Raw genomic sequence first — 27,207 nt, forward strand, 5'->3', positions numbered from 1 at the left:
TGCCCTTCCCCCTCGGCCGAGCCAAGATGGCGGTGGACACCGCAACCGAGTTGCTGTTTTTAGACACGTTCAAGCACCAGAGCGCGGAGGTAACGCGGCGGGGGCGCTGGGGCCGCCGCTTCCCTCGTGTTCCTTCTTCCCGGCTGCCGCCGGCGCCCTCCTGCCCGCGCCGGGGCCTCCCCGGGCCGCGGCGGCTGCGGGGCACGGAGCACCGCTGGGCCGAGCGGGGCTGGGGTAGGCCCCGGCGGTGGTCCTCGCCTCAGAGGGTGGCCGGGCAGGATTGAGCAGGCCCTGGCCAGGTGCCCGCCGAGGGGGCGTCTGCGCTCCCTCCCCGCCTTGCCCCCGAAGCCTTGCTCGGGCCGCCGAGCCGGACCCCGCGGTGCGCCCAGCCCATCGCTGTCCTGGCTGCCCGGGGTGCCGCGGGCAGGGGGCTGCGGGAGGGTACGGCGGTGGGACAGGAGCGAGGATTTAGAGATAACGGAGGGGGAGAAGCCAGTGGGAAATAAAGAGGATAAAACTGGTTGGAGAAGTCCATAAGGGAGGAAGTCAGGCAGAGGGCCATACCCGTCCACTTGAGAGATATCGAATGCTTTTCTCTAGTTAATGAGGAGGATGGGTAGTTGTGTGCATGTGAGATGTTCCCTTAGATTTATGCAGCCCGCATGTATCATCAGCAAAAGGAATATTTCAAACTTCCTTTAGCAGTGGGAGTTCATACAAATATTCCACTTCGAGGCTGTTGGGATCCTGAGCATCCTCGAAGCTGCTTGTGTTGCAGCAGGCTTGCCCAGGGTTTTGTGTTGTTCAGGGTGGAAAAGGGGGACCATGAGGGGGAAAGCATAAAGTGTAGTGTAATCTGAGAAAGATGCTGTGTTCGTGGACAGGTGTTAGGGAAAGAAAATGAAGTATTTTGAGCTGATGCTGCAATTAAAAACAAACGGGAAGCCATTCTGGAGTCCTTTCTAGCTGCCAGGATAAGGGAGACCCACATGTGTTTTTAATTCTACTATTTAAGATGGCATTGGGCAGGAAACGCTAGCCACTGCTGTTCCTCTGGGTAGGAAACACTAGCCACTCCTTTTCCTCTCCAGGGCAGTATGTTCTCTTATTGAACATTTTTAATTGTGTATAATGTTTTCTGGCACTTTTATTCTTGACAGTGACATTTTCCAGATCTGAACCATATTGAATTTTCATTAAAGAAAAAAACAAAGCGTATTTTACATGTTTCAGGAAAGCCTTCTTTGTGTTATGCTAATTCTTCAGCTAAATGGATCGTGAGTCTTGCCTCGGAACTTGCAGTTTTTTAAAAGTACAGCTGAGTTTTCTAATAAAATTATTTATTTGGCTTAGCTATGCAGTTTAACATGTGTTCAGCAGTTTTGATATAGTTATTTTTTTAATGTGTTGAAGGGAAGGTGGATTGGATTCACTTGCCATCCTGATGATGTTGATGCCTGGCTGTCAGGGCATAATCCCATATCACTTAAGCAGAAATTTGTCTTTCTTTGGGCAGTGCTGCTGGGGATGAAGCCTCCTCAGCAGCAGCCCTTCCTCCAGAAATCTGAGTCCCTCATGTGACACATACACCTTTTTTAAAGGCAAAGCAAAGAAATCCCACAGCCATAACTCCTCGCAGGCTACAGTCACCCCCTTCCTGTTAATAAAGCCATGCTCCGTGTCATAGCGGGGTTCCTTTTGTTCTACCATCCTGCTTGTAATACGTCAGCCCTTAGGGTGAGATGTTGTATTTGTGTGCTCAAGGATGCCTGCATAGATTTCGTATTAATGACTCTAATATGTGCCCAAAAGCACACACTTAAATATTCTTTTTTCGTGACTATTTCTTTGTTTATTAGTTTTCTAAAAATCTTAGTATTTTCTAGCCTTATGCTGGTAATTTTGGAGTTTCTTTTGCTTTCTGATTATGATGAAAGTTATATGACTTTTGACTGAAGATCAATTTGTTTTTTAATTTTCATTTTTTACTTATGTTGGTAGACACTTAGATCCGTTGTTTGGTGTTTTTTTTGTTTTTTTTTTTTTTCCTAGTGCAGTGTCTGCTAATCCAATTTGCTAATTAGAAACATTCAGTGAGAAACATGATTCTGACCTTCTGTTCAAGGAAGTCTTTATATGCTTACAGTTGGACATACAGTTGATCTATGTTTACTATTTTGTAAGTGTATATATGATAGAAATTATGTATAAATGTAATAAGACCTAATGTAGTGAATCTAGTGAGAGGAGACTTCCAGCATTAAGTTGGTGGCTGCTACCTGGGAAGTCACCGTGACTTTATGATTAGTTCCTAGTTTGCTCAAACATCTTTTAGGAGTGCTGAAGCATAACATTTCTTTATACTTGCTATTTCTGTGTGGTAAACAGAAATGTTATTTGCAAAAGGTTTTCAGATGTTGTTGCAAAATTGGAGAAAGAAGCATCATATGGGACTTTTGTACAGGTCTAGTAAAACATTTATAGTATCATTATAATTTCTAATATTACATTTGAAATAGAACATTTGCTAATGTTTAAAACTAAAACACACATTTTCTTTTTTTCTTTAATTATAAAATTGATACGGTTTATTAAAAGGGAACCATATACTCAGTCTTTCTTTGATTTAAGTTCCAGTTTTTACCTTTACCAACATATCTTCTGTTAGAAAAAAAACCTGTTACTATTTAAAAGATTCTCGCAGATAAAGGGAACCAATTATGTAAATAAACCAGTAACACTTTCTAGAAAAAAGTGTTAAATATATGAAAAGTGCCAGAAGATTATAAAAAAAACCCAAACTTTTTCTGTCTAACAGTGTTGAACAGCATTTAGCATTTTACAGAATTGAATTTTGTAATTACAAGCATTGCAACCTTAATTTGGTTAATAGAGAATATGAGTGCATTGTTGTTTGCATTTTACATTTCTTAGACTTTCTTTTTTCTTTGTTTTGTAGCAAAGTACCAATATAGATGTAGTTCGTTTTCCATGTGTGGTTTACATAAATGAAGTACGTGTCATTCCTCCAGGAGTGAGAGCTCACACAAGTTTGCCTGACAATAGGGCTTATGGGTGAGTGAAAGATACTGGGTATCTGATTCAGGAACACCTTCCTGTTATTGTTTTCTTGAACTTGTATATCTCAATAGAACCTCCTATATAAAAAGGTAAAATGCATTTATGTGTCTGCTGAACTTGTAATTATTTTGGGGAATTATTTAAACAGTATAATTTAAAGGTTTTTTCCCCTTGTTAGTCCTACTTACTCTGATAAGGAGCTCGACAGATTGAATTTTTACTTTTGTTCTGATTCCAGAGAGACATCTCCACATACATTTCAACTGGACTTGTTTTTCAACAATGTCAGCAAGCCAAGTGCCCCTGTTTTTGATAGGCTGGGGAGGTAAGTACTTTCAAGATTAGTTTTCTTCCTGAGAATTTTTTAGTGCAGAAAATGCACAATAGAAAATCAGTATCTCCCATGATTTTCATGTCTGGTCGGGTGTTTGCTAGTTTGTGTTCTTGCCCTTTTCCTGCAATCTGTGTGGGAGGACAGAGGTTCATGCTTAAAAGAAGAAAAGATTTTGTTATTTTTAAACTTACAGAGTCCATATATATTAATGAAAAGTATTTTGTAGAAATAAGTGATTTTGCACTCTTGTTTTTAAGAGCATGTATTTGTTCAATGTTTTATTATTGGCTTATGCGTTTACCACTGCTGTGTTTCATTTCTGTAAACGTGCTTTATATTAATGGAAAAATAACTTTGTATATTTTTTTTAACAGCCTTGAATATGATGAAAACACTTCCATTATTTTCAGACCCAATGCAAAGGTAATGCAATGTGATTTAAACCTCCTCCTCTTTTCTACATATCTGTCATTTAGGTATAAATATGGTTGCATGTGGTGCGTTAGCGCTGTGTAAAGCATTTATTGTTTAAGGTCTTATTCTAAAACCTGTCTGTAGTTCAGATACTCATTACTTTAGAGTCTGCATCTATAATGGCATGAATTGTAGACGATTTGATTGCTTGACAATTTCTATGGAGATTACCAATAGAACTATCCACTACTTATGAGCAAAGATGAATCAGAACATTCTGGCTGCAAGCCACAGCTAAGCATGTAATTTTCAGTTCTGTTTGGGTTTATTTCATTCAGATCAGTGTTTGTGTTACCCATGGTAATGTTTTTTTTCCTTAGTAGGCTGTAGTAGATTAGGCAATATATTGCAGGGAATTGAATGCTTTTAGAGAAAGATTATTTATTTGTTGTAATGATTGGTACATTTAAAGTTTTCAAAATGTATGGTAAAGAGATGCTTTAATGTTCAGTTATCCTTTCTTGCTTTTATGCAGATACCGATACAGTGATATTAAAATAAAATAACTTTTCTGAAGTTATCTTGTGTTGTTTAAGTGCTTTTTCTTTTTAAAAAAAAAACAGGTCAACACGGATGGATTGGTTCTAAGAGGGTGGTACAACTGTCTGACTTTAGCAATATATGGCTCAGTTGACAGGGTAATAAGTCATGAGAGAGAGTCGCCTCCTCCACCGCCACCTCCGCCACCACCTCCCCAGCAACAGCCTGGTTTGAAAAGAAACCCAAAACATGGTAAGCCTTGTGAGAAGACAGAGATTTTTTTTTTTTTTAAATCAACATCATAGTATCCCATCTTAAAAAAAAGAAATCCAATTCTTTCACATTTTAGATTTCAGTGGCTTTATTTTTCTAGCTTTATGTCTTTGTCCTTTAGGTTTGTATTTTCTTTTAGATTTATATTGGATGGTTTTAAGTAGATTCTTGTCTAGTGCTTTTTTGAGAGTGGGTTACTTGCATTGGTATTAGAATGGCTATGAATAGAATCCATGAGCAAGTTTCTGCTTCAGTTTTGGTTTTAGATGTAAAATTAGAAGTGTCTTGCTCAATGTACAGCTATTGGACTGCAAAATTTGAATACTCTGTGTAGTAAAAAACAGTTGTAAACTGTGAACAGCTGTAAACAGCAGTAAACAGCTGGGAAATGAAGGTGTTCCCTAGTCAAAAGTAACACTGAAAACCTAAGATTTCCTGCTTCTGTTCCTGTGATTCCATTAAATGCAAGTTTTTATTTTCACAATAAATATAGTTGATGGAGAGAAAGAAGACCAGTTCAATGGCAGCCCTCCAAGACCACAACCTAGGGGACCAAGGACACCTCCAGGCCCTCCTCCTCCTGATGATGATGAGGATGAACCTATGCCAGTGTCAGGTAGAATGAGAACAGACTGTGTTTTATCTGCTGCACATCACTGCTTAGCGGAGGCAGAATTCTGTGTTCCTGCCTGGTGTGAGGTTTCCTGTCTGCTGTTGCTGGACCGATTCAGTTTTAGGAAAGGGATTTGAAAGAAAATCTGTTGGCTCTTTGAAATTGTATCAATTTAAAAGTTAATAGATTTGAGAATATCAGCTGTTGACCAATATGCTGCTTGAACATGCTGCTCATATTTTATATAAATGTTCTGTTGACTCCGGTATTCATTGTTCTCGTCCTCCATCCCTTTGCAGCATCTGCTGAGTTCTCTGGTCTCCTTATGGGTTAAAAGTGCCAAGGACTCTTTACATATTTCTTTATAGTCTTGCTGAACTAAGTGATTGTTGCTTTTGTTCAGTCAAATCACCTGAAGGTTTTCTTCAAGATGCTTTTTTTGTATCTCCACTATGCATAATGCAAAATTCTAAAACACATTATTGAGCATTGGATTTCAGAGAAGTACTCTCATTTCTTAAATTTTGTATATACTTTTAGTGGTTGGGGAAAAAGAAGATGATGTGGACCATAGGGAGGATTACTTTGAGCCCATTTCTCCTGATCGAACATCCATTCATCAAGAAAGCCAGTATTCTGATGATGGAGAAGTGGAGGAAGATCAACCAGAAGAAGGAGAAGATGAAGATGATGTGGATGTTGAGGAGGAAGAGGATGAGGATGATGATGATGGGCATACAGTAGAGAGTATTGCTGATGAGGAAGAGGAAGAGGAGGAGGAAGATGAAGATGAAGAAGAGGGTGAAGAGGAGGAAGAAGGTGAAGGTAAGTGAAGTTGTAAAAAGTTAAGGAAAAGAGGTCAGATTTATGAAATTTTGAAGGCAGTACCATTATGATGATGCAGTGTGAGGAGAACTGGATATTTTTCCTTTGGTTGTTGCACCAAAATAAGGCATTGCCTGCCTTATTTATGGTTCTGACATTTCTCAAGAACAGTATTTTGCTGTGGAATATTTATTCCTTTATAGTAAATCTTCCTGTTACTTTCTATAAATAGAGGAAAATAGATACAGCTTTATAGGTGAGAATGAACATTCGATCTTGTTATCTGTTTTGTTTAAAAATGTAGGAAAGTGGAGAAAGAAATTATTTCTTAATTAAAAATCAAGTAAAGTTGTTTATGTAATAATGTCAGTAGTCATCTTCTTGTATTACTTAAAGTTCCCACACATGCCTGTGCAAAATTTCAGGCTAAAAGTTTTATGATAGTTGCAAAAGGAAGAAAATTGGACAATATTCTTGTAGTAATGTGTACCCTAGTTAAACTTTTTGCTTTATACATTCTTTTAAATGTCTCCGTTATTACATTAAAAAAATCTGTCAACTGTAGCTTTCACTTATGTCTGGAGAGAGAAAGCTTCCTATGTGTTAGTGTACGATTGTTCTCTAACCAGTAATATTTGTATTAAATAAATTATTAGTTTTTTATTTTGAGCAGATTCTCAGCAGTTATGAACTGTTTTATCCATAAATGATTTTATTTCATAACTGAATTTTTTTTTTTAGGAGATGATGGATATGAGCAGATTTCAAGTGATGAAGATGGAATTGCTGATCTGGAACGTGAAACATTTAAATATCCAAGCTTTGATATTGAATATACTCCTGAGGATCTGGCATCTGTGCCTCCTGTGACGTATGAACCTTTTGAAAGGGAGCTTGGACCTCTTTTATACTTCAGCTGCCCTTACAAGACTGTATTTGAAAATGAAGTTGGTAAAATAAAGGACCAAGACCCAGAAAAAGAAAATTCAGGGGCAGTGGAAGCCTCAGTTAAATTAACGGAACTATTGGAATTATATCAAGAAGAAAGGGGTGCAAAGTGGGTCACTGCATTAGAAGAAGTTCCGAGTTTAATAGTAAAAGGATTGAGCTACCTGCAGGTGAAAGACACAAAGCAAGACTATATTACCCAGCTAGTAGACTGGACCCTGCAAGCTTTAAACCTTCAGGTAGCTCTCAAACAGCCCATTGCTTTGAATGTCCGACAAGTCAAAGCTGGGACAAAATTGGTGTCGTCGTTAGGAGAATGTGGGACTCAAGGAATAATGGCACTCTTGCAGGCAGGAGTTATTAATGTGTTATTTGAACTCTTGTTTGCAGATCATGTATCATCCTCCCTTAAACTTAATGCTTTTAAAGCTTTGGATAGTGTTATTAGTATGACTGAGGGAATGGAAATGTTTTTAAGAGGTGGTGTAGATGGACATGAAAAAAGTGGTTATCAGAAACTCCTGGAACTCATATTGTTAGATCAGACTGTGAGAGTAGTTACTGCTGGTTCTGCAATTCTCCAGAAATGTCACTTCTATGAGATTCTGTCAGATATTAAAAAGGTGGTTGATCAGTTAGCAGAGAACACTCCTTCTCTTCCTAATCACACGGAGCCAGAACAGGACCAGGACTTGGCAGGACTTGAAAGAACCAGCCAAGAATATGAGAATGATGTGGAGGCTCCTATGGACATGGATCATCTTTTGGAATCTTCTAATATAAGCGAAGGAGAGATGGAAAAACTTGTTAGTCTTCTTGAAGAAATCTTCCATTTGATGGAAACTGCTCCTCATACAATGATTCAGCCACCTGTGAAATCTTTCCCAACCACGGCACGCATTACAGGCCCTCCAGAAAGGGATGATCCTTACCCTGTCCTGTTTAGGTATGGCAGTTACAAGTTCACTTTCTAGAGTGTATTTCCTCCAGCTTGATGTAGATATTTTTTAGGGATGACCTTGCTGACTAACACTTTCCTAGATGTTTCACTTTGTACTTTATTGGAGGATTCTGGATTGTGCTTATAAAGTCTGAGAGAGTTTGATAGTTAATGTAGCTGTTATTTTGTTGGCTTTCAATCAACCTAGCATGCATATAACAAGAAGTTAACCTCTTGTTATTACTGGTACTGTACTAGCACTTCAGTTGGATTCATAGATCCTAATCAATTTGTTAGGTGCTGTACAGGTGCATATTTGAACGTTGTAGATCTAGAGTATTTTCCCTTTGTCGTCTTGGAACATGTCTGTGCATATGGATAAAACAAGTCTGGAGTAGCTCTCTCTGTATGCCGAGCTGGCAAGATATAAGCCAGCCCTGGTTAGAAGTCATGCAGTTGTGTCAGTGCAGCTTGCTGTTTCACAGCACAGGCAGAGGAGTTGAGGCCTGCCTGCCTTCAGCCATTTAAAGGATCCCATGGGTTATTTCTCTGTTAGCAAGTTTCTATCTAGAAAGTATTTCTCTAAATGCTAACAGCTTTCTTTGGTAGTAGCTGTGTAGGTCATGGCTGAATATGAGCACCCACATGCAAAGAGTCTTCAAATCACCACCTACATATGCTATATGAATGATTTCTTAGCACATTTAAAACATTTAATGCGGCGTTGATGATGATTCAGATACAGCAAATTTAATATAAAGTGTTATTTTGTTTGTAGATAAGGTGAGGGTTTTTTTTGGTTTTGGGGTTTTTTTTGAGATCAGAACTTTATATTTAAGGATTTATTTCCTGTAAATATTATAGCAATTATGTTTTGTAAGATTAAAATTACGTAATACTTCGTAATTAATTATTTTTTCTCATAGTCCACAGAGCAATAAGTGCTGAAGCTAGGAGGCATGTAATTTTATATAATGTTATTATGCAGTGTTGACAGATGATTGTAATATTACTGATTATTTTCCTGTTGTTTTTTTTTCTTTTTCCAGATATCTTCATAGCCACCATTTCTTGGAATGCATTACTTTGCTACTGTCTATTCCAGTGACAGGTGCACATCCAGGTGTGCTTCAAGCTATACGAGATATATTGCGTTTCCTGGCGCAGTCACAGAAGGGTCTTCTTTTCTTTATTTCCGAGTACGAAGCAACAAACTTGTTGATTAGAGCACTTTGCCAGTTTTCTGATCCAGATCAAGAGGAAGGCCTCCAATCAGATGGTGCCAATGAGGATACTTTTGCTTTGTGGCTCCTGCATTCAACACAAACGTTACAGTGCATTTCAGAATTATTCTGCCACTTTCAGCGGTGCACAGCCAGCGAGGAGACAGACCATTCGGATCTGCTGGGAACACTTCACAACCTTTACTTGATTACCTTTAACCCTGTGGGAAGATCTGCTGTGGCTCATGTATTCAGTTTGGAGAAAAATCTCCAAAGTCTTATTACTTTAATGGAGTACTATTCCAAAGAAGCTTTAGGGTAATTTAAGCATTTATTTATATTCTTTAGGTTTTTACATTTAAAAAGTATCGTATCTTTTATAAATAATTCAGTAAATCTAAAATATTTTTTTCTTTTAGATCATGATCTTTTTGTTTAAAAACAAAACAACTTTTAAGTAGAAGAACGTAATAGAAAATCAGGCCTGTCATTTGTGATTAAGTACTTAAAGCCCAGAATCTGTGTAGGTCATCCACAAAGGTGTTCTGATATAGGTCAGACTTCTGGCTATGTGAAAAAAAAATCAGTAAGTAGGTAGTTTTCATTCAAGCATAAAATTTGACTGTGAAATGAGCAAAAGATTTGAGTGGGGAAATGACACAGGACACTTTTCTGGTGTGGGACTGTCTCAGTTCTATAAGTTCTTGTAATTGTTAAAAACAGTCATTATTTTCTCTGGACAGGCAGTTTTACTAATTTAGGTAGCAGCACTTTTAAAGCAAGGTTTGTAAAAAGAGACAAAGCTGTGGAAAAATTTGTTTGCTACTTGACTCCAGTCAGTGCTTTCAGCTCTTATCTTTTGTGGATGCTGAAATAAATGTGAAGTAAATGTAAAAGAAAGCTTTCAGTTTTCAAAAAGCACCGGAGAACATTTCGGGGGGGGGGGGGTTTGTGTTTTTTTGGTTTTTTTGGTTGATAATTATCAATTATGAGGCAAGCCTTGGTGAAAGTAAAAGTTCTGTAGGTAGATTTTTAGGGGTCAGAGGACAAAAATCTAACAAATATCCCATTGCATTAGTTGAGATCTAAAGAAAATCCTTCTTGTTGTTTCAGAGACTCAAAGTCTAAGAAGTCAGTTGCTTATAATTATGCCTGCATCCTTGTTTTGCTGGTGGTTCAGTCTTCCAGTGATGTCCAAATGCTGGAACAGCACTCAGCGCCTTTGCTGAAGCTTTGTAAGGCAGACGAAAATAACACCAAATTGCAAGGTACAGTATGTGTCATTATCAACTGAATTGTTTGAATGTATAGAAGAAACCTTTTATATGTGGGTAATTGGTGCTTCACGATCATCTGGTTTGGATAATGTATGTAATGAAATTCCTTTTCCAGCTGCATCTGATTAGTTGAGTCACTGAAATAATGTGTAATTTTTTTTTTCCTGTTAATGAGTGTTAAATAGGAAATTCTTTCTAGTTAAATTATTTTTCAAGTAATATTAACTACCATGAATTTTGGATAATTACAGGAAGTTTGAAATTATTTCTGTGTTGAAAATAGAGCAAATTTTAGTAAAAATGGACTAAACTAGTCAGTGAGCTGACTGTTACTTTTGTTGTTTCCTTTAGTGATGTAGCCTTATAGGGTCTGTATATACTAGTAAATAATCATGGGACTGTTTTCTGGCACCTAGGCCAACTGGCATGGAATAGTCCATGTTACCATATTACTAAATCTTTTGAACTCCAAACTGTGTCTCAGGGTGTTCCCTGGCTTGTGTTGACTCATGGATGAGGCCCAGTTCATTTGGAATGGAGCTGATGGGGAAAAAGCCTGCTGAGGACTACTCTGACAACTGAACGTTGAAGCTCTGATGTCCAGAATTGTGCTCTGCATGGCTTAACTGACTCGTGTAGATGTACCAATAATTTCTTCCAAAACTTAAATGCACTGAAAGAAATCAGAATTCTTCAAAATTTTAGTTTAATTCCCTCCTCTGCCATGCTTTTATTTCTTTTCTCCTCATCTGATCATCAGACAGTTTCATGAGAAGTGGGGCTAGTTTATTAAACCATATCATGAAATCAGTCAGAGAATAGTTGTCAATTCATATCCAGTTGACCTTTGAACCTTCACATTCTTTTAAATATTTGCAGGAACAAGGGGTTTTAAAACTTTAAATATCTTGTCCCAAAAAATTGGGACTTTCAGGTTATTCTGGAGTAAGAGAGAGACTGTTAATCTCTAAGGACTTCCAGAGAGAATATGTGTTACTGGTGCAGAGATTGACTCCATTTGGGCATTTAACAGGAGTTTTGTATTCAGTTTGTAATAACCTGTTATGTACATTAAGGGGAATGTGCTTTGCTCCTTGCTCTTGATGGCTTTTTCTTTAGTTGACAGTGGGACCCTTAGTGTCTTTTATAGAATATGTTTAATTACAAATAATAAGATGAAAATTATTTGAGTGTTCAGGTTGGCTTGAGCCAAATTTTGTCCACGTATGTGAGGTGTATTGCCTGTTCTGAAGTCTTATTTTTGTCGATGCTTTTCAGCTGGCTACAGCTGCAATGTATTCTTCACAAATTTCACACTTGGATTTAGTACCTGTTGTGTAAATTAAGTACATTTTTATTACAAACGTTTTATGTTCATAAATGCACTTACAAGTTACTTGATTAACTCTTAAGTCTTTTTTTTTCCCCAGAGCTCAGCAAGTGGCTTGAACCTTTGAAAAATCTTAGATTTGAAATAAATTGTATTCCAAATCTCATTGAATACGTCAAACAGGTTAGTAAAATACAGATAGATGCTATCTTTTAGCTGTGCTCTATCAGCTTAGACTTTTTTGTAGTTTGATATTTTATCAGTAGGTATGTACTAATATATGGTATTTAAAAATATATATACTATTATCCAAAATAGATGTTTTTATTAAAGCTTATGATCTAGGCCAGTTCTTGCTCTCAGTTATATTTATTGAAACGATATCTAAGGTAACTATGTAGTGCAGAGATCCAACTATTTAAATCTATTAGCTCACCATAAAACCACAACGCAAACATTGACCCTCCTTTTTTGTTTCTGCTGTATTTGTGACTGCTTTCCAAAAGGTGGAATAATTTAACTTAAATTTTGCAGAATACTTACAGTAACTAAATACAGAATTTGAATATTAAGCTAGTGATACACTTGTAAAATCCTTGTCCTTCCTTGTAATATGGGTTTGGTTTGTTTTTTTTTTTCCTTAAGAATATTGACAGTTTGATGACCCCAGATGGAGTTGGTCTTCCTACTGCACTTCGTGTTCTTTGTCACGTTGCATGTCCACCGCCTCTGGTGGAAGGTAAGGTTGATATATTTATGCTGCTTAACATAGAAATCTTATTTTTCTGAGTCTTCTACTTAAACATGTCTCAAGTGTAACTGTGATTGCCCAGGAGAAATTAGACATACAGAAATGTTATTTCTTTTCCGTACAGGTCAACAGAAAGACCTTAAATGGAATCTGGCAGTTATTCAGCTCTTTTCTTCTGAGGGAATGGACACCTTCATTCGGGTATTACAGAAGCTGAACAGCGTACTTATTCAGCCTTGGCGACTCCATGTCAACATGGGCACCACGCTTCACAGAGTTACTACTATTTCTATGGCCCGCTGTACACTTACTCTACTTAAAACAATGCTAACAGAACTGCTGAGAGGTGGATCTTTTGAATTCAAAGACATGCGTGTTCCATCAGCACTTGTTTCTTTACACATGCTCCTGTGTTCTATTCCTCTCTCGGGCCGCTTAGACAGTGATGAACAAAAAATTCAGAATGACATTGTTGATATCTTACTGACTTTTACACAAGGTGTTAATGAAAAACTTACCATTTCGGAAGAAACTTTGGCGAACAATACTTGGTCTTTAATGCTGAAGGAAGTTCTCTCTTCAATTTTAAGAATTCCCGAAGGCTTTTTCTCTGGACTTATACTGCTTTCAGAATTGTTGCCTCTTCCACTGCCCATGCAGACGACTCAGGTATAGTTCAGATTTATTTAGTTGTTAAAGAACTGTAATTATGTATAACCCTTAGTCCATTTTCGTAGTTGTGGGAAAAACAGATATGTGAAAGGATGAATTAAAGTTTCTGTAAAGCATTTGTGTTCATATAGATTCTTTGAAGATACATCTTTTTCATCAGAAACGAAATTGTTCTGATTTGGAGCATCTTTTAAAATTAGCGGTCATGTGTTGTTCTTTTGTCCCTTGTGAAATTACCTAGACTCCCATTCTATTACTTAAATGATTGGCTGTGAAGCCTTTGGATTTAACCCTGAATGCCAAACTCTCAGTGTATGAAGGCTCTCCTTTCTTTTGACATGGATCTTGAATTTGTGTTCTTTAATAAGTAAGCGTAAAAGGTGTGTGACAACCCATGTTCCCCGAAGGCATACCTAATTTGCTGGAATTGTGCCCTGTCATTCAGTGATAATAATGAAAATCGCGTTGCATGTTTTTGATGAGGACAGTATTAGTACTTAGTCTTTGTTTATACCTTGTGGTGGAATTCGGGTTTTATGATAAAAGTCGAAAGTAAAAACCTCCTCTTCTGTTCCTGCAGGTAATTGAACCACATGATATTTCAGTGGCACTCAACACCAGGAAGCTGTGGAGTATGCATCTTCATGTTCAAGCCAAACTGATACAAGAGATAGTTCGATCTTTCTCCGGTTCATCTTGCCAGCCCATTCAGCATATGTTGAGACGTATTTGTGTTCAGTTGTGTGACCTGGCTTCACCTACTGCTCTTCTTATCATGAGGACTGTATTGGATCTGATTGTAGAAGACCTACAAAGGTATCGTCGTTTTCTATTGCAAAGATTGCTTTAATGGATTATTAAATTCACCTTGGTTCTGTACAGTAGATTTAGCAGGAGGAAAATACTTTCAGCAATGTTACTTATCCGTTATGAGCTGAATGGATTTTCAGACAAGTGCTATATACTGTGTCCTGATAATGCTTAACGTTGCCAAGGAACCACGTCATACTTTTGTGTTTTGATGTAGACAGTTTCACATTGTATGTTTATGGTAAGTATTTTAGGAAGGTTTTCTTCAGGCTGTCCCTACAAAACCTTATCTTGCCTGCTTCTAAAGGACCTATCTGATATAAATAACAAACGTAGGCCAGTAAAATTTGCTATACTGTGATTTACATGCTAACAGGAAAATGTGTAAATGTTTGTAAGCTGGAGGAAGTTGAATACTACCATTTCAGAGGGTTTTGAAACAGAGTACTGTTATTTAAAAGCATAATTATCCACATAGAATTAGATACTATTTCTAGAAAAGAATATTTATCCGTATACAATTAGATGCCCTATAGTGTGTTAAATGCATGGTAGATTAATTAATTTATTATGCAACCAAAAGTCATTTAGTGAAGTTGAGCACTTTTCAAAAAGTAAAACTGTAAGTTTAAGTATGTAAACTAGGTGCTTTTTTAAAAATGCAGAGTTATTGCTCCTGTAATGGTTGTTTTTGTAGCTTTTTAGATCACTTTAAAACAGGTTTTTCAAAGTGCATTGATATCCTTTACAGCAACACAGAAGATAAAGAGAAACAGTACACTGGACAGACCACTCGATTGCTTGCTTTATTGGATGCCCTGGCTTCACACAAAGCTTGTAAATTGGCTATTTTGCATCTTATCAATGGAACCACTAAAGGTGATGAAAAGTATGCAGAGGTTTTCCAGGAGCTCTTGGCTTTAATGCGGTCGGCCGGGGACAATGTCACTCATCAACAGAGTGCTGAATATGTAACTTCCCTTTTGCAGTCCCTCTGTGATCAGGTATTTTGTATTTTTAATGCATAATGTGTGTTGATAATTGTAGGAGACAAACTAAATGAGGTTATTTCTTAAGTGCCTGCTTTTTTAAAAATCAATGTTGTTAAAACACAGAAAGAAAAAATGTGTGTGGTTGGCTGCTTTGACAGCCTTGCTATCTTGTTGCTCTTGAATGTAAATCCTTTCATTTTATGATATCTCTTTTGCATTATGTGCACTATTCTGGTAGCTCATTAGAAACCAAAAAGTGAATGGCACAAAGATTGACTGTTGCCTCAGGTGAGAGAGGGATGTTATTTCTCCCTGTGGGAAGATTTTTGGAACATGGGCCACTGGCAAAACTTGAGTTGTCACTATTCACCTTTCACCTAGTTGAATAAATATGTATCTCGTAGTTGTCTAACTGAAACCTCTTAAAAATGTATTCCAAATACAAAGATATATATGATATGCTGCTACCATAAAACTACACCATCAAAAAAAAAAGCATACGTTACTGGAGCAAAGTAAGAAATATTGTCTGAAAACTGATTCATAGACTAGCCCCGGTAGTTTCCTGTTAGTTGCGTGCATAGATTCGTATATCGTTATTTGTCTTACTAGTTGCATGTATTTATTTGCTTTAGTGCTTACCCATTTATGCAAAAGACATTTGAGCGTTGTTGGTCAGTAGAGATTGGTCAGCCATTTGCATATAAACAAGAGCTCTTTGCCCATGCAAATTCATCGTGAAAGTCAATCTTGTTTTATTTTATGTAAAATATGGAGGGGGCAGTAGATCTTAAACTTCCTAGGTGGTGTCTGCAGCCTCTTAATTTTGATTAATATTTTGAGATTAAGGGACAGTTTGACTACCTCGGCAAGATACTGTGTGCAAGTATAAAATACTATCCAATGAGCTCTGCTATCGCTTTTCACCCTTTGAAGCTTTTATGTTTTTAAAAATCAATAATGGTTTGTAACCCTTAACAGAACCGATTTAAAAAAGGTACACTGGATTAGTATTTTACTGGTCAGTAATAACTGTGAAATACTGGAATAAGGTGATAAAAGGATAGTGAAAGAACGTAGTGTTTCTGACTTAATGTATGGGTTATACTTATTGCTGGTATACAGAATTCTTTTTTTTTTTACTATGTGTATGATAATCACTTTTTATAGGATATTGCACTCATCTTACCAAGTTCATCAGAAGGCTCTGTGTCTGAACTGGAGCAGCTTTCCAACTCCTTACCAAGCAAAGAGCTGATGCCCTTAATTTGTGACTCTCTGATGGAAACATTAACTAATTCTGAGAGCAGTTACAGTTGTCTGCTGACATGTATCCGAACAATGATGTTCCTTACAGAGCATGACTATGGCTTCTATCACCTAAAGAGGTATGGTATTTTAAGATATTTAAGGTATTTAAGATCCCTGACAACTTAAAATTATTTAAAAACTTCTGCAACGTGAAATAATTTCCTACTCATCTAGTAGGAAATGTTGAGGATAAGGCACCTGAACTTTCATTTCTCTTTTGGGGCTTCAGTGTTTTACTCAGTATTTTGGTCTTCCTTCACTTGAGATTTTTCATCTGAATCATTTCTGCAATATGCACACAGGAGCACTTTCTTTCAAGAAATAAACAAAGCATTGAAAAAAGGTTTTGACCCTCCACTTCCCTGCTCCAAGGCTGGAGGATTAGAATGAGATATAGTGCTCATGTCCCTCCCTTTTGAGTCACTCAGTAGTTAGAGCTCTCGTCTGGGACATTGGAGAGCTGTCTGTCATTCCCTCTGTTTTAAGGGGATTCAGTTTGTACTTCCCCAGAGTGTTCTGATTTCCAGGCAATTAGGGATTTTGAAATTAGGATATATATATTTTTTTTAAACTACTTTTGTTGACTCCAGTCCTCCCTTTTGAACAGAATATATACATGAATTGGACGGTATTTTGTTGTTTTGACACTTAATTCCTTGTCCTGTATTTGGACCTGTTTCTGTCCACTGAAGGTGAGATGCAGAGAGGCAAGAGAGTTGTGAGGTTCCCAAAGAGAAAAAGGTAGTACCTGGAGCCTTGTCAATAAAAGGTTGTTCAACACGCTTTTCTAAGCAGTGCTACAGAACTGTGCTGCTCAGACTGCAAGAAGCTATACAACCCACAAATGAAAAATAAGTAGCTTAAAGATGCTGTTCTTTCTATGATCCCATATGTCTAGCTGTTAGCTTCAGTGCACGGCCTTGCTATTTCTGTTTTGATGATTACCTTTCTGGTTTGTTCCTGCACTTAGGCATCATGGGATGCAGTGAAATTGTAACAGCAAGCATGATCCTGCTTTATACATAAGGCCCTTGTGCAAGCAAAATTTCTGTTGTCCTATCCCTTTTCTCCCAAAGATGAAAATGTAATTTCTTGCAGGTTTTAGAGGTATTGCTGCAGTACGTATAGCTGTATATGTGCAGTCTGAAACATCTGCAGGCAGCACTGGTGAGAACAACAGTCTAGTACACAGAAAATAACGAAGCTCCAGCTTCGTAATCAAAACTCAACTTGATGATTATAAAATTTACCAAATTTATTTGCATATATGTTGCTTTCTTATAACAAGTTACAGTGGAATGGTCACAATGTATGCACTAATAGAGTATTTTCTCTCTTTTCATTGTAAAAACAGCTCTCTAAGAAAACACAGCAGTGCTCTGTACACTCTGTTAAAACGAGTAATAACTAGTTTTAGCAAAGACACAGGTGAACTGGCCTCTTCTTTTTTGGATTTTATGCGACAGATTCTGAACTCTGATACGCTGGTAAGTGAATATGTATTGAATACTTAGACAAACTCAGCTGCGTTTCTCTGAAATCTGAAGAGTGTGAGAAACGTTCAGGAACAATTATGTCAGAAAGCAGTTAACTATGCAGATTGTTGTGTAAGGCTTTTAGATCAGTAGTGCTAGTGCCATCTTTAGTTTTTAATGAAATCTGTGAAAGCTGGGCAGAATATATGGTTAGTAAATAAGAGGGTTTTTCAGTAGGAAGAATGGCATATTGATTCATATTGATTTCCTAAGTGAATAGCATGCTATTGGGTCCAGGTTTTAGATTCATGGCATCGTGTTAAGAGAGTTGCTGTATTGATATGTAGTATAGAAAGGAATCAAAAATATTTGTTATTTCTGTGATACAAACCTTAGCTTGTATAGGAAAGGATTCCATTCATCTTGATGCAGCATCTAAACTTGCCTATTGAAGTGTACTTTATTAAAATATTTTGCGTAATATGTTTTTAAATTAAGAGATTACTCTTGTTTTGCTAGATTTGCTCTACTGTACATTTGAATTCTAAGGGGTTTGCAGTCCGGAAGTATAATGACTATTTATGTATACGTATTTCCCACTTCTCAAATATTTCAGGGATGTTGTGGAGATGATGGAAGCCTTATGGAAGCAGATGGATCTCATCCAGGCAGAACACTGGGTCTGACTACTGCAGAGTTAAAACATCTACTGCAGAACAAAGAAGAAACCCCAGAAAACCTGCTGCTTGATCTGGAGAAACATGTTATGGTAAAATAATTTAAATAATCAAGTTGATGTTGTGGTCTTGTATCTGCATGCATTTTTAAAACAATATAGACTATCCCTCTGTGATGAGAAGGGTGCGCAATTCTGTGGCATACCTTGCGGAACTGGTAGTAGCTGTTGCCATTGTTTTAATACCGATGTCCAAAATCACCTATTCTGATGCAGGGTGCATTCTGGCTTTATTGTTTGTATTGTGGTAATGCTAAGAAGTTTCAGGTAGGGTTGGGATCCCCTTGTGCTGAGAGTATTTGCATACCTTAAGACTGTAGGCAGTTAACCGTGTGATGAAAGGCAGCGAATGCATACAACAGAGAGCACTGGACAGTGGTGAGCAGATTGTTAATGTAATAAGCAACTTGATCCGCTGCTTAGCAGTGGCTTGATGTTACTGGTGGCCAGTAACAAGTGGAATATCCAGGAGTCAATAGTGGGGCTGATATTGTTGGATGTTTTAATCAGAGACCTGAACGATGGATACATCTTCAGTGAATTTATGGATGACAGTAAGCTGGGGGAGTGACTAATGCAACAAACAGCAAAGCCTCAATCCAGAGGGACCTCAATAAACTTTTTAGGATTGATTTAGCAGAAAGCTTATGTGGGTCACTAGGAAAAATGCAAAGTTCTGCAGTGAGAGCAGGGTAACCCTATGCCTTGATGTGGGCTGGGCTGAAAAGGGCCAGGTGGTCATGGTGGACATTAAGTTGAACATGAGCCAACACTGCATGGTCACTACAAACGAGGCAGACTGTGTTCTGAGCTATCATGGAAAGAGCATGGCCAGCAAATCAAGCGACCTTACTGTCTGTCTCCATGGGATGCTGACGAGCTCTCATGTGGAGTGCTGTGTTCACCTTTGGCTACCTTTGCCCTCTTGCCAGTTCTGGAGAGATCTAGGGAAACTGAAGGGGGTTCTACCAAGGTGGTCAGGGACCTAGAGCACATGTGCTATAGAGAGAGGAGGAGGAAGCTGGGCTTGTTTAGCCTGGTGAAGAGGGCTAAGGAGCTATCTCAGAGCTACTTACAGCTGTTTGGGGGATTGTAACAAAGATAGTGGAATCAAACTCCTTTTGGTAATTCCACATGATAAAACAAGGGGCAATGGCCCAAAATTGTGGCTTCAGAGGTTCAGGTTGACATTGGGGCGGGGGCAAATCACTGAGAGAGAAGTGCAGCACTGGAACAAGTTGCTCAGAGTGGCTGTGGGCTCTGTCACTGGAGCCTTTTTTAGATGCGGCTAGATAAAGTTATGGCTGACCTGATCTGGCTTTGATGATAGTCCTACTTCAAGCAGGGGGGGATTGGACTAGAGGACACGCAGAATTGAATGCATCCAACACTTCTGTGTTTCTAATTGCAAACTTAACTCTAATATTCAGATTTAATCCTACATAATTGATGGCAGCTGTGCAGTAGATGGCTAATTTAGAAGAGTCCATAAAACAGCTGCTCCACAGCCTGTTGGTCACAAATACTTTTCCAGTGCTATACTCCCTCCTGTCCCTTCACTGGCTGCCTACATCTGTGGTAAAAGATTAAAAGCTACAGCTGGGCTGAAGGAGAAATAGCAGACACTTAGGATGTTGGAATGCTCTAGCAGAGAGCTTATTAACTAAAACCTGGGGTGATGCCTTCTTTGGGACTATGTTACAGAGGTTATTGCATCAACTGGAAACGAAGACTAGAATGTGCATGTGGTGACATGGTTTGTTTTACAGCATACTGAGGAGCTCTCTGCTGCTGTTTGTGTACTTGGGTGTCTTAGTTTCACTATTTGTGGATGGATAGACTGTTTTGTGTAGTACCCCCCTCTTTTTTTTTTTTTTTTAAATTAAAAAAAGCATGTTTCCTTCTCTGAGGAAGGGAGAAAGTTCTGACTTGTGCTGTGTTGACTTAGGATCGTTCTAAGGAAGATGATGGCCTTGAATCCTTACTGGACAACATCATTGGAGTGAGGCAGATGTTGGAATCGGCGGGTGATTCTTGTCCGCTGAGTGACCAAGATGTAGAGCCTATTCTTTCTGCACCAGACTCTCTTCAGAATTTGTTTAACAACAGGTAAAATGGTTAAGTATGTGAGCATGCTACCTGTGATTTACTTAAGAATATGCAGTAATTTATGCATGAGTATGTTATAAACAGGAGCTAAGCAGCACTGTTGTCACTACTACCTTCTAGTCCCAGTGTATTTAATTTCATGCAAGTATCAAGGGTAAGGCAATAACATTCACCTCATGTTCTGTAATGCTGCATATGCTTGCAGTTGGTTGTAGTTCATAATCATTTGACGCTGTTTTATTGCAGGACTACATATGTATTGGCAGACGTGATGGATGACCAGCTGAAGTCCATGTGGTTCTCACCCTTTCAGGCTGAAGAAATAGACACTGATCTGGATATGGTAAAAGGCATCATTAATGTGACTGAAGTGGATTTAAAAATGAGGGTTGGCCTGAGCTAGTAGCATCAGAAATTGATATGGCCAAACGGTTTGTTTTCCTGAGCTCACCCTTGTAAATTGACACAGATATAGGGGTTAGCATTTGTTAAAGGCTGTTATCAAATGCCTTCAGGTTCACTCGGAAGCAGCCACAAAATTAGCACCTTCTGCAGTGCTCTAATGCAGAAGAATGCAGAAGTAATCTGCTTTAGAGGAACAGTTGTTGTGTCAGTCCTAACCTGCTTTTGCATTGCTGCTGGGGCTTTTCAGCAGTTTGTGTTAAACATAGACAAAGAATGTGACTTATTTTCTTTTCCTTGCTTGTCTTCTGTCATTGCAGTAATATCCAAAAAGCCTGATAGCTACACTTTTTTTTAAATTTAAATCTTTGCTCTGATGTGACAAAAGTGGAAAAAGTGGCAGTAGTAAATGAAACTACTTGCACAAAAACTTTTCAACAGTATTTGAAACTTGATTTTTATAATCTAAACTTTAAATGTCATTTTGAAAAATATACAATAACTTTTTTTAAAACTAAGCAATTGGCAGTGTCTTAACTTCTTATGTGAGAAATAATCAGTTTCTGTTGACTTCATTGCCTTAATTCTTTTTCTAGTTTTACTCTTTTTTTAAATTTACATGCAAAGATACTTGTGTGTTAATTTCTTAAGCAAAACCAAAACTGTTGATTCCTGTATAAAAGCAGCATTAATAAATTTATAGGACTGTAGCTTAAGCAAAAGAGTGCCTCACTGTAGGTCATTTAGTGACAAGACAGGTGTTCATACTTGAAATACTTGACTTTGTTGAGATTCAGAACCATTGAGACAATTTTGCTGCAGCTCTGCTGCTTTTTGTTTTGAGTCACACTACGGCATTAAGAGGTAGAGCATAGAGCTTTTTTTGCTCTAGTAGAAGGACCCTAGCTGAATCTCATCCATCCTGGTGCAGCATGTTTTCTTCTTCAGAGGTGCTAGTAATGATTGCTGTGATAAAACTAAACTCTATCATTGCAGGTAAAAGTTGACTTAATTGAACTGTCAGAGAAGGGCTGCAGTGACTTTGACTTGCAAGCTGAATTGGAGAGGTCATTTTTGTCAGAACCATCATCTCCTGGCCGCACAAAAACCACGAAAGGGTTCAAACTTGGCAAGCACAAGCATGAGACCTTCATAACTTCAAGGTAAGATGAGTTTAATGAGTAAACAGTTAGTGTGTTCAGCACTGTTTTGTATGTTCTCAAAATGTCAAATAACCTTTCAAATTGCATCTCCAATATGGAGAATGCCTGACCTTCAGTATGAACACATTTTTACATTAACTAAATACATCATGGTTTGTCATGACAGTGGAAAATCTGAGTACATAGAGCCTGCAAAGAGAGCTCACGTTGTGCCACCACCAAGAGGAAGAGGCAGGGGAGGATTTGGACAAGGAATTCGACCACATGATATCTTCCGTCAGAGGAAGCAGAATACAAGCAGGCCACCCTCCATGCATGTGGATGATTTTGTTGCTGCAGAGAGCAAAGAAGTCGTTGCTCCAGATGGGATACCACCAGCCAAAAGGCCACCAAAAGTGTCACAGAAGATTTCTTCACGTGGTGGGTTCTCAGGGAATCGTGGAGGACGAGGAGCTTTTCACAGTCAGAACAGGTTCTTTACACCACCTGCTTCAAAAGGTATGTTGTCTCCTTGTATTAGAATTTGAGTAAATGAATGCTAAAAATGCTTCAGTAATACTAACCCAATTTACTAGCAATTAATCATCCTTGGCATGAGATGTTCCTGAAGCAGTGTTGTTGAAATAAGTTGTTTGGCACTAGAAAAGGTTCTCTCGAGTGCTGTGGAGTTGAACCAAGGCTGCAAGTTCCTGTGTTGCTTCTCTCTCCCTCTCTTACCAAAGGAGTTAGCTGTTTTCTTTTAGCAACTGTTGGAGTGCTTCAGAGATGCAGTCAGAAAAATAAAAAGCCCTCTCTACCGTTTGTGACCTGCTAGTTCCTGAAATCAAGCATCACAGTAGATCTCTGGGTTTAAATGAGGCTTTTGAATAAAAGGATGGAAGATCTTGACAGGAGTAAGATGCAGTTTTCAGTGAACCTGGAGATTCTAGCTACAGAGTGTTAAGTTTCTTTCATATGTAGACAAGGTTGCATTCCTTTCCCTTCAATCCCATAATTAGGGCAAGTCTTTGCACAGTAGCAACAGACAATACTGCCATTTAGTAAAGTTATAAATACTAGGATTTATTTTACAACAAAAACTTAAGGTATAGGAGTCTATCTTAATGCACTAGATAATGTAATTTTTTTAAAAACTTGAGTTCATGTCTGAAAAATAGATATTGTCCCCTGATTCTCTGTATAATACAGCAACTTGTAGACTTTGATGAGTTAGAATACTGAGGGCATGTTGATGCGGAGTAGCTTTATTTATTTGAATTATGTAAATATTATGTTTGCCACTCTGAGCATTGTGAAGATTGAAATGAAAAAAAAAAAGTTATGTTTGCTCAACAGTGTGTGGGGTTTTCTTTCCCTGTCTAGGAAATTACAGTCGTCGTGAAGGCGCTCGAGGCTCAAGCTGGAGTGCACAGAGTACGCCCAGGGGAACCTACAATGACAGTAGAGGTGGTCAAAGCAATTTTAACAGGGGTCCACTGCCACCATTGAGACCATTAAGTTCAGCAGGTACATGGTATTCATATGGGCATCGAACTATAGAAAATTCCTTGAATTTCATTTTCGCTTTACAAATGAAACCATGCAAGGATGCTGCAGACACCTTGAAATTCAGCAAATGTTTTAAGCATATATGAACAGTTGTCACTGAGACTGTGTCAAATACATGCTTTCATACGAACTGCCCTGTAATCCATAAAACTTGCTGAATTGAACACTTGATCGCAGAATCTTAATTTTGCATTCAGACTTTTGCAATTCAGTTGTCTTCGTACCTACTTGGTAATTATAGAGTCAATCAAAGCAAAAAATGCTTGCCTAAAAGAAAAGTGAAAATTAAAGGAGAAAACAGACCCTGTTTGTGTCTCATCTTGTTTTTGTTTCTTATGCTTTCACAGCAGCTACTACGCCTAGGGCTTTTTTTTTTTTTTTTTTTTTTTTTCCAACTGAGTATACTTTTCTTTGCTTTAAGGCTACCGACCGAGTCCTCGCGATCGTGCTTCCAGAGGCCGGGGAGGAATTGGACCGTCTTGGACAAGTGCTAATAGTAGTAGCAGTGGTGGCTCAAGAGGAAAGTTTGTTAGTGGAGGCAGTGGAAGAGGTCGTCATGTACGTTCCTTCACACGATAAAATGAGACCTAATGGAACAGCCCAACCATGTGGACTTCTGTGAAGATGACAAAGAAAGCGGCGGCACTAAAGGACCAATTTGGAGTTACTGGTACCTGGAGGACACCAAGAGAATATTTTTGTCTGAAGAAAAGTTTGTTTGATACAAGACTTGAAATTTCAATAAAATTCAAGACTTTTTGTGTACAATTGTAAATTTTTTGTTCCTTTTGAAAGAATTTTAATTTTTTTGTGGACTTCAGTAGACAATACTCAGTAAACAACCTCTTTGAGTTAAGACTTGAAGGACTTCTAACATATTCATTGTGCCAAAAGAAAGGTGCAGGTTTTTTGTGTGTGACTTATTACTGCAAGAAAATTAAAAAAATATATATATGTAAGGCAATTTTACTTTTTTTCTCTCAGGTTTAGAGCCATTAGCCTTTTTTTTTAGCCAATCTGAGTTATTAATGAATGCGGTCCATCTGACAGCAGTTGAAGTAGCAGGTGATAGAAGATTGACTGAAATTAATTAATCTGTGAAAGAATACAAATGTAAATGTAATTTATGTAGGTTTTTGTTGTACATCTTTGGTAATGTGATTAGACACTTAAGATCCCGCACCTGTTAAAATTAGTAGAAAATCTGTCATTGACTTCAGGGAGAATAAGATAACGTTCTAGCATTTACTTTATAACTCCAGCTCATGCGTTAGGAGCACAAGAGTTACTTCACTGGGAAACATGAGTATGCTTTGAAGTTAAAAGGCAAGATACCTGTACCTGTAGAGAGCTTGGAGTTAATTAGTTGTCTGCTTCTCTGCTGACTTCCATAGTTGAGGAGAGGCCATAGAGACAGAGGTATGAACTGAACAACCACCTAGTGAAGCAGTAATACTAAACCTTCCCTTTGAATAGATGGTTTGTATTTTTGTTTCTGTAATTACACTGAGATATAGTGCAAAAATAAAAACTTTGAGAAGCAGAAATTCATAAAGAAATGTTACCACTAGATTCAGCTCTAAATTTATTTTCATATTAAATTCAGTGATTGAAGTAAGCTTTTTACATGTTTGCATTCCTTTGAGCTCCATGGGGTTTCACAGAATTAACCGATTCTCAATAGCCTTTTATTGCAGTTTTGGATGGGGTGAGGAGCGTTAGCTTTTTCTAAAGGCCATATACAATTTTTACAAATGAGCTCCACTGGCAGACTTGGCTGAGCTTGATTTTTCACTTATGCTTTGGTCTCTTGACATTGTAAAAGTGCTATAAAGGGGTCTTTGTCTACTTAAATAAAACCCAGTTGTAATGTTCTTATTTTACATAATCTTAACTTACGTTGGACAGCTCGTCTGCCTAGAATCATAAACTTTAACACCCTATTTTAAGTGTTTCTAAAGTATGATAATACTTGAAACTGAATTTTTTTTAGCTTTATACTGCCTGGATAAATTAAGTGGGTTTTTATTTGAACTGCAGAAGGCCCCTATTACATGTGCTTTCTCTGTGGAGATGCTGGGACAGTGTCCCACTGTTTGAGAGGCGATTAGTTTGCACAAAGTCAATTGGCATAACCTATGAAAGTGGCAAACTTCTAATTGACTGGGTGCAGCTAAAGGGAATGGTATCGGTTCACAAAGTTATGCTTTTTAATGTTTTTTAAAGTAACATTAACAAAAATTTGGATTGGAAGCCAAACAACTTTCTGAATGGTAAAATAAAAGGAAGATGTAATTTTACTAATAATGCAATTGTAATGACTAAAATGGGTGGAGCTCTCACAGGCATTACAGGGATTAATGCTATTTTTTTAAGGAGCACTGCATAAATACTTCTAAAGCTGACTAGCTCCTTTAGACCATGTGTTTAAGGTTGTTTTATTTTTTTAGAAATTTTACCGTGTTGGAAACTAGCAGGGATATGAATCATTTGTTTTCTGTCAGGGAATTTGAAATGAAAAGTAAAATGTCAAGCATGGAATAAATATGTAAATATTCAGTACTGGTTCTTGAAAGTTTAAAATACATGGCATGTCACACTAGTCATTTTCAAACTAGGAGGAAATAAAGGGTTGGTTAAATTGATGTATGCAAGCTCTGTAAATGTAGTTGAAAAAGAAGTATAGGTCTATCATGGTTTGTTTTTGGTTTTTTTTTAAATGAATTTAGTTCCTTTCTTGGATGAATTCAACTTGAAATAATGCTGTTTAAAACTTCGAGTTAGTTGGTTTGCTCTTTTAAGCTGGATTCCTACCATGAGTAAATGACACTTCAGGCATTAAATTTTGCTTTTTATACTCTGCCCAAAAAGAAATGTTCAAGTTTTGTTCCCTGACTGGAGCACCAGAACACTGTAAGTGTCTAATGCCAATGTCAAAATACTGCTTAGTGAATGAGCAAAACACCTTACCTGATGAGCAAAACACCTGGGCACTACAGTTCTTCCTCCTGTAGTCCTGGGGCTGAGTACATGGACTGGTATGTGTGCACCAGCATGGTAAGAAAAGGAGACGATATTAACAAAGGCTGTGCTTCTGGCTGAAATGTGTAAGAATTGCCTTGGTTCAGCTAATGTTCTCGTTAACAGATAGACAAATGCATCATTTGTGTATGGAATAATGGTGAGACAAGTTGCGTGCACTTTTTTTACTTCCAAAATCTTTAGCAGCAATGCAGTCTTTATTATTCTATACTGGCTGAAGGCCAGATGCAGATGGATCAGTATAAGCAGATAAGGAGGTTCTCTGCAAGCTATGTGCTGCTCTCTCTAGTTGTGATGTGAGCTTCCAGCCTTACCCCCCCCCCCATCCCCCCGTCCCCCTCAGAATAACTCCTCCCATCAGGTAAGAAAAGATGCTCAAGACAGTTAATGCAGAGTAC

General features: G+C 38.0%; 1 protein-coding gene across 1 annotated transcript; it reads left to right on the forward strand.

Moving 5' to 3' along the window:
• On the forward strand, positions 1-26,633 carry VIRMA (vir like m6A methyltransferase associated). The gene is made up of 24 exons (XM_072852188.1): positions 1-89; positions 2,960-3,075; positions 3,320-3,406; positions 3,790-3,838; positions 4,453-4,621; positions 5,136-5,258; positions 5,796-6,080; positions 6,822-7,974; positions 9,018-9,509; positions 10,305-10,459; positions 11,899-11,981; positions 12,444-12,537; positions 12,674-13,218; positions 13,802-14,037; positions 14,783-15,035; positions 16,194-16,411; positions 17,689-17,821; positions 18,426-18,578; positions 20,494-20,654; positions 20,901-20,997; positions 22,053-22,219; positions 22,386-22,717; positions 23,582-23,725; positions 24,189-26,633. Exons 1-24 carry the CDS (start codon positions 27-29, stop codon positions 24,344-24,346), a joined length of 5,466 nt encoding a protein of 1,821 aa, XP_072708289.1. The 5' UTR covers positions 1-26; the 3' UTR covers positions 24,347-26,633.
• The last annotated feature ends 574 nt before the right edge of the window (positions 26,634-27,207 follow it).

Source organism: Ciconia boyciana, chromosome 2 (genome assembly GCF_034638445.1).
Source record: "Ciconia boyciana chromosome 2, ASM3463844v1, whole genome shotgun sequence".
NCBI classification, from domain to species: domain Eukaryota; kingdom Metazoa; phylum Chordata; class Aves; order Ciconiiformes; family Ciconiidae; genus Ciconia; species Ciconia boyciana.